Source organism: Wyeomyia smithii, chromosome 1 (assembly GCF_029784165.1).
Source record: "Wyeomyia smithii strain HCP4-BCI-WySm-NY-G18 chromosome 1, ASM2978416v1, whole genome shotgun sequence".
Taxonomy (NCBI): Eukaryota; Metazoa; Arthropoda; class Insecta; order Diptera; family Culicidae; genus Wyeomyia; species Wyeomyia smithii.
In genome coordinates this window covers 78,223,808-78,239,857 of record NC_073694.1, presented here as the reverse complement: position 1 = coordinate 78,239,857, position 16,050 = coordinate 78,223,808, and the positions used below count along the sequence as shown (strand labels likewise).

The following is a 16,050-nucleotide window of genomic DNA, read 5'->3' as shown; positions in this document are numbered from 1 at the left end:
CTTGAGGCTGAGGACACAAAATTAATTTGTTTTATGTTCGTGTATAGTTTAGAAATTATTGTAACCAGTCTACATATATGATTGACGAAATAAATAAATAAATAAATAAATAAGTTCCGGCGTCAGTTTCTTCATCCAAATCCTTACCGGATGAGCTTTCAACAGTTCCATACGTCATGAGACTTTCCAACGCCGATTTTTTTTAACTGTTCTCTTGGACATATACTTCCGAACTGGGTAGGGTTGACAGCTTTTCACCGCAACGAATAACAACACGTCAATATGCACTATAGCATCACCATGGCAATGTGACTGACTTGCGATTACTTTTCTCTTTGGTGTAGAATATAACGGCAAGTCAGTCCCACTCAAGGTTTTCATCATGAAATAAATGATTTCAGTGGTTTATACAACGTAATTTGTGCTGGCTAGTATGCAAACTATATTATAGCATTAATATTACCAAAATAATTCATCCTTAATCAGTGAAAACTGAGCGTGACAAAAATACCTTTCGAAGCTGTTTTCTCAATTCCGTATTTTTACAAATGAGACTGACTTGTGGTCACCGGCAGGATAGCTTTCCAAAATTGTCAAAACTGTCATTGAAGATCTCAACGCTCAGGTTGGCGAGCAGGAGAAATATAATTATTGGAAAGTTTCTCGCACACCGGATCACGACGAAAACGGCCTCCGACTTCTGACTTTGCCGCCTTCATCTCGATTCTGACCGCTGATGGTCAAAATGCGCCAAAAACTTCCGGTTGTAAACAACATCCGCTACCGTTGCCCGCCACGGGATGACCTAAAGCGACTTAAATTCCCCAAAGTCGTCACTGGACTCGTTCAAAGCTTTGTGGCAGTGTTGTCGGATGAGGGAGAGCTCATCGAAGCCCCTTTAGAGGACTGCTGGAATAATGTTAAAGCAGCCATTAACAGCGCAGCGGAAGGTGCTATTGGCTTCGTCGAGAGGAATCAACGTAACGGCTGGTTCGACGAAAAGTGTCATCGCAGCGGAGCTTATCAAGCTGGACCCGGATAATTTGACTTTCTGTCTGCACCAGTCGAGATCTGGGATACATAACAGCTACCGGAAGAGTGGAAGGAAGGAGTTATATTCCTAGTACACAAGAAGGACGCCAAGTTGGAATGTGAGAACTACCGAGCGATCACGATTCTCAACGCAGCCTATAAAATGCTTTTCCAAATCAACTTTCGCCGTCCTTTACCGCTCGAAAACGTGCAACCGCAAGTGGGAAGTTATTAAGCCGGTTTTGTCGATAGGCGATCGCCAACGAACCAAATCTCCACGCTGCGGCAGATCCTCCAAAAGTGTGGCGAATATAGTATCGTACATCGACCGTGTAGATGTATGGAAAATTATGGATGAAAATGGTATCCACGCGAAACTAACAAGACTGACCAAGGCCACGATGGGTGGTGTACTGGGCTGCGTAAATATTTCGGGTGCGTTATCAGGCCCGTTTGAATCACGTGAGAAATTCGACAAGGCGACGGTATTTCCTACCTCCTGTTCAAAATTGCACTTGAAGGTGTTATGAAACGCGCGGCCTTTAATATGCAGACTACGATTTCTAATAAATCTAGCCAGTTCATTTATTCATTTATCGCGGTCAAATAGAACTTGCGCCCGTTCTGGCTGAAAAAAGAGCATGAACTGAGATGCCTCGCCGTCAATTAAAATATATCACTTTTGTTTTAACCTAATGTTTAATTGTAGTTCAAAAGCGTGAAAATTTCCTATTCCTATAATGATCAAAATTTTAATAGTCTTGACTCGTTGTTCGAGTACTTTTGTAGCGCTTTTATTGAAAAACCCTTTGTTACCTGTTCAAATTTTAATTAAAAAAAAATTAGTTGAATTTCAATGCATGTAAACCTCCCACGAACCAGTCATCGTAGGCTCGTATCTCCTGGTTTGGAAGAGACTGTTAGTGTTAGTAGAATCGCAGCGCTAGTCCCGGAATTGTCCTGTACACTAAACCGTCTGCGAATGTAGCATCAGGGCTTTGCTTTGCTTTGCATTCGAATCTAATCCAGTGAAACAAGAACATTTATTTCACAGGCTCTTTTATTTCAATTTCTATATATTTTTTTATTTTCGCTCAATTACAATAAAATCACTTATCCTTTTTCTTTTTTGCATACATTGTTCTTTTCGCCCCTAACGTTTGCTAAAATTTTTACCAAAAAAGTTTTTTTCGACTATATCTTCTCTTCTGTATGGATTGATTTTTTTCGTTATTACCCATTTACACCGCTCGGCTAAAGTCAGCCACAAGCTGCAGTGGCAAGAGGATTGACAATTCCGTGCGTTGTACCCTTATCCACTTGCCGCCCATGATGGAAGTAATTTAAGTGCTTTTTGCATAATCAATCATCATCAATGTCCTACCGGCTAAACGGGAGTCCTGCCGTGTCCCTTTCCTACTACCTACTAATTGTCTATCCCAGATTTAACTTTCGTGCTGAGTCTTTTTTTTTACTGCTGTAGTAAACAATTTCCGCTTCGGCATGCACGATTTATGAGACAAAAAGAGATTGTGAGGACGAAAGGGGCGCATGCTGGAGGATCCAGTGATAGCAATAATAACAGTAATAGAACAATAACAGGCCAGTTCTTTCTCACTAATGTTCGCCGTATGTCACGTTCGAGTTTGCTTTTCGTTAGTTAGATATCAAACGTTTAAGTTTTCCAAAATCGATTCACGTGCTCGAGTAAAATTGTACAAAAACTTCATAAAACAAATCTTGTCTATCTTAAAATTATTTACGTTCGTTTTTCTCTTGTGTTTGTTGTTGTGTCGTGTTTTTTATTGTTGTTATAATCTCTGCTTAAATCGATATCTGGTAATTTGGTTTATTATAGCTATGTATATAAACGTATTTTCTTCCCTTTTAATTTATTATTACTTTATAGTACTCTGTTCAGTTGATTCGCATAAAAAATAAAATATTTAAATAGTGTTTTGTTTCCATTTAAAGTTTACCTTTTATTTCAATGTTTGTCCTTAGTTTTATGGGTACTTTTATTTGTCGACTATAAAAATCATGCAAATACTTGTTTCTCCTATTTAATTTTAGTTTTTTTAATTTTCCCTAATAAAAACTTTTTCTATTTCGTGGCCATTTTTCAAGAGTCAATAAAGTGAAGAATGAAGTGAAAATATGTTTTCATGCAATTATGAATGAGAGCTTTCGAGCAGCCTGTATGCACTAGTGAATGGATATTGTGATTCAATTGCGGAAACTTGCAATCATTGTACGTTTATACCTAGGTGAGTGAGGGAGTGAGTGGAAAAACGTGTCGATAGTTATAGATAAAAGTATTAGAGCATTAGATTGATTTCGTTAAGTCTTTAACTACGCTTGATTTATTCGTTTTCCTAATTGAGACTCAAGATCGACCCGCCGGTTGATGATTCAAATTCTACTGTAATCCGGGTGGTTGAATACGTTTATTTTGATGGATTATGACTTGTATTGTGCGAAGAACAAGGTAAAACATGCTGCCATTATGAGTCTCCACAAATGCAATTGGTTTAATTTCTACTAACCTGTGGTCAAAAGACAATTTGAGCTGCTCCCGATGGAGGGAGATAACATGAAACATTGTAGCATGACTCTTCGAGTACTTACATTTGTTTTTCTTTTTTGTTTTCTTTCTGTGATTCACATTGTGTACGAATAATAATAATAATTAGACTTGCAAATAGAATATTAAAGGCCGTGTTGTTTAAAGAGTGGATAACTAGTAGGTTTTAGTATTGAGATTGTTAGGATATGCAGGCATACCAAGTTTTATTTCTACAAGTGATCACAAATATTGACATTTGATATTCTTTGTTGGTTTTTTTATAGTATATTTCAATCAAGAGGCCAATATGCATATAGTGTGGCAAATAAACACGTGTGTCTATTAATCTTTTATAGTTTCAATACTTATTACTCATCAACTGCCACTATAATTAGCACAAACTTTATTACATATAAAATATCGGTCTGCTTTTTAATCGTTAAGTTTTTGTCATTGGACAAAACGGTATCAGCTACTAAAAATAGGTTTATTGATTTATAGCAAAAATGTAATTTAATAACATATTTCTAACTGCGATTTGATACGCATTTGATTCTGCAGTTTGATTTGTTGAACGAAAATGCATAGTTATTACTTTACTACTTGTAGATATACGCTGGCAGCACTTTCCTGTAACGAAAAAAAAAACAGCACGGACCGTTGAGACCTTCGGTCAAACAGTCTGGGGGTACGCTTCCACATGCGATGAAAACAGATTAACACCTAAATTTTTCAATCGTAACAAAATAGTTGAAATAGGTTCAGATCAAATCCATAGTGATTGATATGCAACTTGGAAAGGTTACCCAATTATACAAGTTCCAAAAGAGGACGTATTAAGGCACATCATTAGAACGTAAATTTGTTTTTGTAATTTTCATAGATTTATAAGATCTATTCATTTTTCAATCGAGGTGTTTAGTAACAATAAATTTCTACACATTGGATGTTGTGTAATATGACACTAACGCTCAGTGATTGCAAAAAAAAAAATTAAAAGTAACTTTGGTAAAATCAATCTAAAAGTTAGTGAGAATATCTCACGATCATAAATAAAATGATTTTGCCGTATTGACTAAATCCAAAAGCAAATATTTAAACGACTTTAAACCCTATAAAACAAATAAAGTTTAGTATCGTATAGTTGTATCACATGATTATCCACTCTATCAACACGACCAATATAATCATAAGTTTTCGACACATATAATATAACTTTTTGAATCTTCTCAAAACAAACACGAAACGATATTGTGTTAAACATTGAACACTTGTGAAACGATTCAGTATTCTTAATAAACAATAGAAACAAAACGAGCTTTACGTTATTGTGCTACAACCCACCTAAACTAGGTGGGTTCCCATGTCTAAAACCAAAAATGCTGCGCATTCTTCGTTTTACTTTCCTTGTCGGGTGATGTTTCTCTTGATGATTATTTCCATTTCCATCTTCTTCGACATACAAATAGGTATCAGGATATCACGTAGCTTTTACTAAAATTTCCGTCACATTCAGGAAACAATCGTCGTTTGTGATCAACCGACTAGGTGACTACCGAAATCTGTGGATTCGTCTTTCGCTGCCGGCACTTGATGGGCAGTATTTGATTATAGCACCGGCTTTGCGATATATGGTTTTGCCGTGGTCGTCGCGATTTCCGACATTTTAATATCGATCGGCATACGGGTGTCATAGAGCGTAGGTGCTTGCAGAATTATACCTGCCGTTCCGAATACGACCGCTATTGTGAATATCCACAAGAAAAGACGATCCAGCACCATCGCCACAAACTTCCAGTCTTCTTTTACCTGCATGAAGAAAATGAATCATGAAATTTCAATCACTGGGGATAACAATGTTACTTTGTGCTACACAGTAAAAGGAATCTTGTTTTGACATAGGTCGAATCAACAAATTAAACTACTCAGAATCGTCTTGAAGCGCACGAGTCAGATTCTGGGAAGTTTACATAAAAAAAATCTCCGATCTCGTAAATCGGAAGTAAACAGAAAAAAAAAAAACAAACAAACGCGGTTTGATTTAAATCGCGACAAAATCAAAACTAGGAATGGATCTGAATCAGAATCTGGTTGAAGATATACTAAACTAGAATAATTCATCGATTAGCATCAGTGGTTTAACTCTAACTGACAAGTCTTTTTAAGAGGATTTTAGTGATTTCAGTGTTTTAATACAAAATATCAGATAAACATTTTGTTCGACCAATCACAAATGGTGTCTTTTCAACATTAGTAGAAATATCACGGTGCTCTCACAGGCCGTTATTATAAAAAATGCACCAAAACATCTGGTCGTACTGCATCGGTTGTCAAAATCGTCGTATAGTCCATTTTTGAGTACGGATCTTTTGAACATCGTAAGTACAAAAAGCGTTTGTGGTCCCCGTGGTTCTGTGGTTGGTGATGTCGGTTTGCTAACTCTCCCACACGGTTGTGATATCGGGTACTATTCCCGATCTGGTCGAGGATTTATTTCGAGCTGGAAATTTTCTCGATTCAGCACTAGGGCACGGTATCCTACAACATGCCAAATGTGCCAAAAACAATATCCATAACGAATTCCTTCAACTAGTCTAGTTGATCGAGACCTCTATTAGCCCTCCAGATCAGCGTGCGATATTGTAAGTACAAAAAGTGATTTAAAACGACGAAACACTTCTTGTGAAGCACGTTCTTCAACCACTATTTTATGGAATATCTTGGTCGTTTCTACGTTGGCCTTTGAGAAGACTCATTCAAGTCTCTGAAAAATTTATCTTTGCTAGGGGCCTCAAAATTCACAGAAATGATTGAAAATCTATAACATTCCTGTTTTTCCAGTTTGAGCTCTAGGGCAAAACCTATGTTTACCAGTGTTATCATAAAAAAATGTAAAAGAGTCTGTATTTTATTTCTTACAAATAATAGAAATGTAAGACCCATTCGTAAATAAATAGTAACCACAAGTATAAATATTTTGTAAGTACGAGAACGTATATACAATACTCTTGTGGAGCGAGTGACGCTTTAGAAAAAAGATTACGCTTGGCCACCCGAATAACAATAACACACATGGACATGTGTGACACATGACTTCACAACTTCTCAACACTTCAATGATCCATATTACTGCGGGATTCCCCACGTGTCCCGAGTATGTAAAAATGAAAGAGATTCCGAACAAGCTATGTAGGGCTGTTAGTCCGGTCGCTTCCAAAATAGTCCAATAGAGTTGCAAAATGGGCGTCAGGTTAACCACCGACACACCGGTGTTAGCATAATGCCAGTCTCCAAATAGTTAGCTAAGAGGCTAAAAGTTCGATGAAACCTCATAAGGTAACCGGGTATCCCATCGAGCACATAACGGTTAAAGTGAAAGGTTTCGTATCCGAGAAATATTCTCAACACGATTCTCATTCTAGAATCCTAGTCCCATAGATTGGGCAGTTTTGAGAATACTTTTTTCAGGACTCCTTTTTGCAGCCACCTACGATTTCAATATGAAAAGCTCTTGAGAATTTATGTGTTCGTCCGGGTGTTTCCAATTCCGAGGATCTTTTGAAGTGAAAGCTTTCGAATCCGACAAATTCTCATCACACGGTTCTCATTCAAGAATACTGATCCCATAGACAGGGGAGTCTTGAAGATTCTCTATTCAAGATTCCTCGAGGACGGCCACGATTTGAATGTGAGGAACTTTATGGAATCTACGCGAAACTTTTGTGTTCGTCCGGGTACCTGCGGTGTGGTTCCACATAACAAAGCATCATGTGAAAAATGTGTGTGCAGCATTGAGTACCCTTGGATAGCATAACTAGTCCGTTTATAGCGACTTCGTAACCATATGGAAAAAGTACATTGGGCCATTATGAAGGCCATAGCTCGAAAATCGTCCAAAGTGTTTAGGAATGAGCTGGAGTTGAAGAAATAATGGATCAAAATGACCAACAATGGTAGGCTCCACCATTGCACAAAATGTAATGAGGGGTCTTAAGGGAAAAGTGCGGGCTTTCAGCGATGGAAAGGAAATTGAATTTAGTAATTATGCCGAAACATAATCCATATATGTAGTAGTTCATTCGCTGAAAGATTCAAGAAAACCCGACTTGAAATAAATTTTTGCGAACACTTTTGTCTGGCGCATTTTTTTTTTGCGAGTTAGCGTTACTCAAAGATACGCGGTTTTCTACGCGGAATCCGGAATTTACGCGGTATTTTTTTTGCGTGGATTTCGGTTCCTCTTCACTCGGATGCAGAATTAACGCGGTTTTTTTTACGCGGATTCCGGAATTTACGTGGTTTTTTTACGCGTTTTTTTTACGCGGCACGTATCCCCCGCGTAAAAAGCGACTTTAGTGTATACTAGAACCATGACAAAACCATTCTCGTAGAATCACCGTTTTAAGCTCAGTTTTCGTCCGATTAAAGATCTGTTTTTTTTAAAGATGGGTTAGAAGATGCTAATATGTGGACAAACTCTTAGAATTTTGATATTTGGTCATAAAACAAAATGGCGTCGAAAAAACATCGAAAAATTTCGATTTCTCAAAAATTCAAAATGGCACCATTGTTGCCCCTTAAGTTGAAATATGTTCAAACTCAGGGAAATTTGGTTTTGCATCAAAATACACAAAAAATTATGTATACACTGGGGTCCATTTTTACGCGGGTTGTTTTTATGCGTTTTATTAAACAGGATATTTTTACAATAACGCGGATTAATGTTACTCGATTTGGAAGATCATTTGTATGCGGTATTGAATAAGTTTAGTATAAGTATATCTAATTTATTCTTTTAAATGCGGTACAACCAACTGCGTAAAAAGCGACCCCAGTGTAGAAACCACGGCAGAAAAAAGTCAATTTTCGTTGCACTGTGTAATCAAACACAGAGCTTCAAGGATATTGAACAGATTCACGAGCAAATTGCAGGAATATGATGCAAAGTAAAATCAGTATGTGTGATCGATTTACTACACAGTGAAAAATTCTGAAAATTACACGTCACGTAAAATATTTTCTCATTTAAATATCGGTTGTTTCTGACGAAAACCACGGTGTTATATGAAAATTATGTGCAACATCATTTAACCCTCTAGTGCCCAGTGCCGCCTCTAGACGGCCTTCTATCAAACCTCTAAAAAGCTTCAATAAGGACTTAAAAATGTTTATAGGGCTTTATAGTGATTTTTTCGAAGTCCGTCTAAAAATTAATTTGGGTACTAGAGGGTTAAATTTCAGTTGCTTCTGACGTATACCATGGTTTTGTTTGAAAAATTACGTGTGATATCATTTGAATTTGAGTGGAATGTTATGAAATTTTCTATCATAGGCGATGGAGGCTATTATTTACTTGTGATTCGACATAAAGTTTTTTTACTGTGTACGTACACTACCTGCCATAAGTTTAGAATCGCTTTACTAAGTATTGCAGCACCCCGAAAAGTTTAACATCACCTAAAATGGGCAGATTTATGTAACCTTATCTCTTGATTCCGGAAACCTAGAGGGTTGTGGTCTCAGCAGAATTGCTCAGAAGGTCAAGGGCTTGTGATTAGAGAAGAATATAGTTCGGGATTCAGCCACAACGCAGCGCTAGTGTGCATGTAGTTTTGAGTGTTTCGAACTTAATTTAGCTCAAGAGTCCCACCATTAAGAGAGTTGCGATTTTCAGCTAAGTCACTCAGGAGGTCAAGGGCTTGTGATGGCGGACATTATAGTGCGAAATTTAGTCGCAACGTAACACTAGCATGTATGTAGTTTTGAGTGTTTTGAACCTAATTTAGCTCAATAATTTCACCATTTAGAGCGATTTTCAGCAAAGTTGTTCAGAAGATCAAGAATTTCTGCTTCATGAACTAATTACATTTTTGTCTTATGACCTACATTTTAAGTTTTGAAAAGTAGGATGCGAAAAATGGACAAAAATTTCCCTCGTCCAGACGGAACTCGAACCCGCAATCTCCGGTGTCTTCGGTATTGTGATTTGGCCAATTAAACTATTGGGGAGGTAGTTTCACTATTGTATCTTGTTCTAAACACGCCTTGATCAACGACATACACAGCCTTGTGGAAGTTGTTTTTGTAACAGAGAGATTGGCGCTCTCATATTTTGTATAGCGACTAGCTATATCTGCTGGAGAGAGTTGACTAGATGGAATAACTTGGAACACACATGCGGCGTTATATGTACTGTGTTTCGACATGCTCGACCACAACTGGTGGCACTAGCTGAAGACCGCAACTTTCTGGGTAGTAATAATCGCGCGATAAGTTAAAATCAAATTACGAAGAACTGCATGCACACTAGCGCCGCAAAGCGGGGTAATTCAGTTCTAAATTGTCTACCATGCAGAAGCATTCAGCCTTCTGAACAAGTTTGCTAAACACCGCAACTTTCTAGCAGGTCGAAATCATGAGATTATTCAAGTTCAAAATACGAAAAATTGATATCCGCATATTCCAGGTGATCCTTAACTTTTCGGAGGGTACTGCAATATTCAAACTGGGTGTTGCAATACTCAGTGAAGCGATTCCAAACTGGCTTTGAAATGATACTATTAAATCGATTGTAAATGGATTTATGAGAGAAAATAAAATAAAATAATATTCTAAGAAGCAAACATTAAATAATATTTTACCATGAGCATTGATTAAGATATTATTCTTTGATCAGTGTTAAGATTTGCATGAGAATGGAAAATATGAAAGGAATTAAGCAAAACCTATTGTCGTCATCTTTTAAAATAATTTTAGGAACTGAAAGTAGCTGGGACGAAAGCGTACGAAGCGAAGAAGTATTTGGAAACAATTATAATGTATTCCGACACGATCGGAATTTGTCTACCAGTCGAAAAAAGTCAGGCGGTGGAGTCCATTAATGTAGACTTTACTTCTGAAGAAATAATATCCGACAAATATAAAGAATTTGAACACGTATGGGCCAATGCATTTATTGCTGGCGAAGTACATATCTCCTGTTCCGTGTACGTTCCACCGGAACATGGTCATAAACATTCGTATGAAATATTTTTCAAAACTCTAGAATCTATTATGTCTAACATGAAACCAGAAGTAAAACTGCATGTCTATGGCGACTTCAACCAACGTAATGCAGACTTTATTGTAGACATTGAAAATGAATCTATCTTACTCCCAGTCGTAGGCGAAAACGAAACACTGCAGTATACGAAAGGCAAATGCCAAAATTAACCAAACTGGAATACACCAGGAAAATTACTTGGTACATTTTGATCGTACCGAAGTACATAATTCGAAATGTTTGTAAAAAATACGTGTTTTATTTAACGTGCGAATAAAGTGGGAAAATTTCAAGAGACATGGAGAATTCCATAATCTTACTCAATGTCGGAATTGTCAAGCCTATGGTCATGGAACTCGAAACTGCCATATGGCAGCAAAATGTATGATTTGTGGTGACACTGGTCACACGAAAGATATCTGCCCCGTGAAAGAGACCACAAATAGTTTCAAATGTGTAAATTGTGGGGGAAATCACAAATCTAATTTCTTTAATTGTCCTGTGAGGTCAAAAATTATTGCTTCCAGACAACGTAAGAATTCTAAACAACCTGTTGTCAATGTGGGTAATCAAAAGACTTTCAGTACTGTTCAGGCATCACCAGCACTTTCATTAGCAGGTGTGTCTGTAGGTAATAATTTAACTTCAGATAACAAATTTCAGAAAAAAAATCCTGTTCAGGCAACACCAGGCTGTTCATATGCCAGTGTCCTTACAGGTAATATTTCAAATTCAAACAGTAACAAACCAATCGTGTTTGGTGCTGAAAAATCAGCCAGTATTGATTTAGGTAGTCCAACTCCAGAAAAGATTGAATACCTACAACAATCCATGCTGCAGCTAATGTCCGTTTTGTTGAACTGTAACTCGATGTACGAGGCTGTTCAAGAAGGTATAAAATTTACAACTAATATTGTTATGAAATTGAAATTCAGCAATGATTTTAAATAATGCTGTAAATTTTCTAAATTGGAATGCTCGCTCTTTAAAAGCGAAAGAGGATGAATTTTTCAATTTTTTAACAGTCCACGATGTGCATATTGCAGTTGTGACTGAAACGCTTTTAAAGCCAAATATTAAACTAAAAAAGAACCCAAATTTTATAGTTCATAGGTTTGATAGAATTGATGTTGCCGGTGGTGGAGTTGCAATAGTTATCCACCGTCAAATCGTGTTTTACCCCATCTTGAACCCAAGCTATGGAGAGTTAGGGAATTGAAATTGAAACAAGTATTGGCATTTTATTTATAGCCGCAGTGTATTTGCCTTTTCAATGCACTGGTGAGCGAAAAAATTATTTCAAGGGAGATTTGCAAAAACTCACAAGAAATAAATCTAAATTTTTAATCATCGGTGATTTTAATGCGAAACATCGATCTTGGAATAATGCTCAAAGCAATTCCAATGGAAAAATATTGTTTAATGATTGCTCGGCTGGATTTTATTCAGTTTTATTTCCAAATGGTCCTACATGTTATTCTTCTATTAGGAATCCATCTACAATTGATTTGGTACTAACAAATCAAAGCCATTCATGCATTCATGATTTATTAACTCATGCTGACTTTGATTCTGATCATCTTCCCATAACATTTTCTATTTCCCATGAAACTATTTTGAATCCCACTAGATCTATGTTAAATTATCACAAGACTAATTGGGATAGATATCGTTCTACGATCGAGAAAAATTTGAATGATGATATTATTTTACAAAATAGTGCTGACATTGACAGAGCATTAGAAAATTTTAGCAGCTTAATACTCAATGCCCGGAATTTATCAGTTTCTAAGGCAAGAGTGAAATTTAATGCACCAATCATTGACAGTGAACTTCAACTTCTATACGTTTGAAGAACATACGGAGACGTCAATACCAAAGATCTCGTGATCCTGCTTTGAAAATTATTTTTCAAGAATTACAAAAGGAAATTAAACATAGATTCACTCTTTTGCGAAATGAGAATTTCATGAGAGAAGTTGAACAACTAAAACCTTTTTCAAAACCTTTCTGGAAGCTTTCGAAGGTTCTTAAGAAACCCTCGAAGCCCATTCCAGTCCTTAAAGATGGTGATTGCATTTTTCTAACGAATGAACAAAAATCTCAAAAACTTGCTCAGCAGTTTGAGAGTGTTCATAACTCCAATTTGAACGTAGTAAGTCCTATTGAAAATGAAGTAAACCACAAGTATGTTCAGATCACCACCCAAGAATTTCTTTCCGAAGAGGTATTGGAGACAAACTTGAATGAGGTGCGAACCATTCTCAAAAAATTCAAAAACATGAAAGGGATTTTCTATATCCTCATCAAAAGACTTCCCGAAAACTCTTCAAATTTCTTGGTAAAAATTTTTAACAGATGCTTTGCACTAGCACATTTTCCTACGAAATGGAAAAATGCCAAAGTCACTCCAATTTTAAAACCCGAAAAGAATCCAGCTGAGGCATCAAGTTATCGACCAATTAGTTTACTTTCCTCTATTAGCAAACTTTTTGAAAGAATAATTCTTAATAGAATGATAACACATATTAATGAGAACTCAATTTTTGCAAATGAGCAGTTTGGTTTTCGACATGGGCATTCCACTACTCATCAGTTACTTAGAGTAACAAATATGATTCGAACTAATAAATCTGAAGGCTATTCGACTGGAGCTGCTCTTCTAGATATAGAAAATTCGACCACTTCTTCTAGATATAGGCATTCGACAGTGTTTGGCATATAGGTTTAATAGCTAAAATGTCAAATTTCAGTTTTCCGCTTTACCTCACAAAAATGATACAAAGTTATTTAACTGACCGCACTCTCCAGGTTAACTATCTAAATGGTAAATCTAATAGGATGCCTGTTAGAGCTGGTGTGCCTCAGGGGAGTATCTTGGGCCCAATCTTATATAACATTTTCACTTCTGATCTTCCTGATTTACCACCAGGTTGTGAGAAATCTCTGTTTTGTGACGATACAAGCATTTCCGCAAAAGGAAAAAGCCTTCGTGTTGTATGCAGTCGGCTTCAAAAAAGTTTAGATATATTTTCTTCATACTTACAAAAATGGAAGATTTCCCCTAATGCTTCTAAAACACAGTTAATTAATTTTCCTCATAAGCCAAGAGTTTCATTTCTCAAACCCACCCATAACCACGTTATTAAGATGAACGGTGTGGTCTTAAATTGGTCTGATCAAGTTAAATACTTAGGGCTAATTTATGATAAGAATCTTACTTTCAAGGAGCACATTGAAAATATCCAGTCAAAGTGCAATAAGTATATCAAATGTTTATATCCTCTTATCAACAGGAATTCTAGACTTTGTCTCAAGAATAAACTGTTAATTTACAAACAAATATTTAGACCAGCAATGTTATATGCAGTTCCCATCTGGACAAGTTGTTGTGCAACCAGGAAGAAGACACTTCAAAGGATTCAGAATAAACTTTTAAAAATGATTTTGAAGCGTCCTCCCTGGTTTAGCACGAACGAGCTACATAGGCTCACTAATGTAGAAACATAAGAAAATATGTCAAGCCAAATTATCAACAAATTCCGACAAAAATCGTTGCAATCCTCAATTGCACTTCTGTGTAGATGCATCGTTGACTCCCATCTGGAAAAATGAAGCATTTAACACAGCAATTGAATATTGATAATGAGTAAATAACACTTCGTACCCTAGCCACTGCTAGTACGAGGGTGTACCGGAATACCACGAAACTGACTTCGAATAAGTCAAAAGTAGACTACGCATAATAAATTGGCGTAGTATAATTTGTAAAGAAGGAAATGTCAACGGAGAAGTACCAAAATTCTATGAAATAATTAATCAAATTATATCAGAAAATGTACCACTAAAAAAAAGAAGACGAACGAACACCAACAAATATTCAGTGTGATTTAATCTAGAATTAAAAAAAACTAACAAATAGAAACCAAAAAGCACATAAAATATACTTAAAAGACAACAAAAGCGAAAATCTTCAAAATTACCAAGAAATTTGCTGTCAGCTTGACACAGCCAATAAAATTGCACCGTAAAATCAAACATCAAATCAAGTCTTGCCCTAAGAACTTCTTCAATTACGTAAAAACCAAACTAAAAAGTAACAACTTTCCATCACGAATGCATCTTGACAGTAATGTAGGACAAAATAGTAATGAAATATGTAGAATTTTTGGCACATTTTTTTCAAAAAATATACACCATACTTGATGTAACAGATCGCGACCGCGAATATTTCTCGTATTTTCCTGAATTTTCAAATTCCTTATCTGACAATCAAATATCTGAATTTGAAAATTTAGACGCTACTAGAAGAACTATCTACACCTTCACAACACCTCTTGAATATGTCTCTAAGGAATGGAATTTTTCCAGAACTTTGAAAAACTTCATATTTAGTGTCAATTTTCAAATCTGACGCTAAATCTGACATTCGTAATTATCGAGGAATTGCCATTATTTCATGCATTCCAAAATTATTTGAATCAATAATTAATGAAAAAATCTTTCAGCAAGTGAAAAACCAAATCACAACTCAACAGTACGGCTTTTATAAAGGCCGATCAACTACCACAAACCTTTTAGAATTCATAACTTTCACTTTGACTGTAATGGAAAACGGCAACCACGTAAAAGCTCTTTATACGGACTTTAGCAAGGCATTTGACAGAACCGACATACCTTTATTGTTCTTTAAGCTCGAAAAATACGGAATTGAAGCAAAATTTTTGGAATGGCTGCAGTTATACTAAACAAAACGAACACAAATTGTCCGCTTTCAGAACTTCTTTTCAAACCAGATAAAAGAAACTTCTAAGGTTCCTCAAGTTTTTCACCTGGGCCCTCTTCTTTTTATATTATACGTGAATGACATTTCCTTTCGTTTCAAATCAATACATGTGCTCGTATATGCTGACGACATGAAGCTCTATATAGAAATAATCAATGCAGAAGACTACGAAATATTCCAGAATGAAATTACCGTATTCTACACTTGGTGCAACAAAAGTTTATTGCAACTTGTTACCGTTGCGCAACTCTCGCCCCACAATGCCCATGCAGTGTAGTGTAGTGTAGTGTAGTGTAGTGTAGTTACGATCTCGATGTATTATTGTTTAGGTTTAGTTTGGGCAAGCGTTTATTCGTAATTAAATTTTGTTTGTTAAAATTACTGTCGACTAAATGGTAATAAAGTCTGAGTGTTGGAATAAATAAATGTAGAGACTAGAATGAATAATAAAACTCCAGTGTACAATAACGTAATATTTAAAAACCATTAGTACTAAAAACTGAAAATACAACCCTGCTGATGCACCACACGAAATCTGCTGCACTATGCACGGAGAGAGTTGCAGATAAAGATGCTGATAGGTGGTAGAGAAGCTTGGGAGCCGAGTACCGTCTTCTTGACCTG

The 16,050-nt window shown here is 36.3% G+C and overlaps 1 protein-coding gene across 5 annotated transcripts in view; it reads right to left on the bottom strand.

The window, feature by feature from the left end:
- Nucleotides 1–2,074: 2,074 nt before the first annotated feature.
- LOC129717858 (acetylcholine receptor subunit alpha-like) overlaps nt 2,075–16,050 on the bottom strand; it is a 503,655-nt gene continuing 489,679 nt past the window's right edge. For all 5 annotated transcript variants that reach the window (XM_055668087.1, XM_055668083.1, XM_055668082.1 and 2 more), the window contains one exon: nt 2,075–5,407. In XM_055668087.1, the coding sequence (XP_055524062.1) occupies nt 5,207–5,407 (201 nt within the window). In that variant the 3' untranslated portion in view covers nt 2,075–5,206. The remainder of the gene's footprint in view (nt 5,408–16,050) is intronic.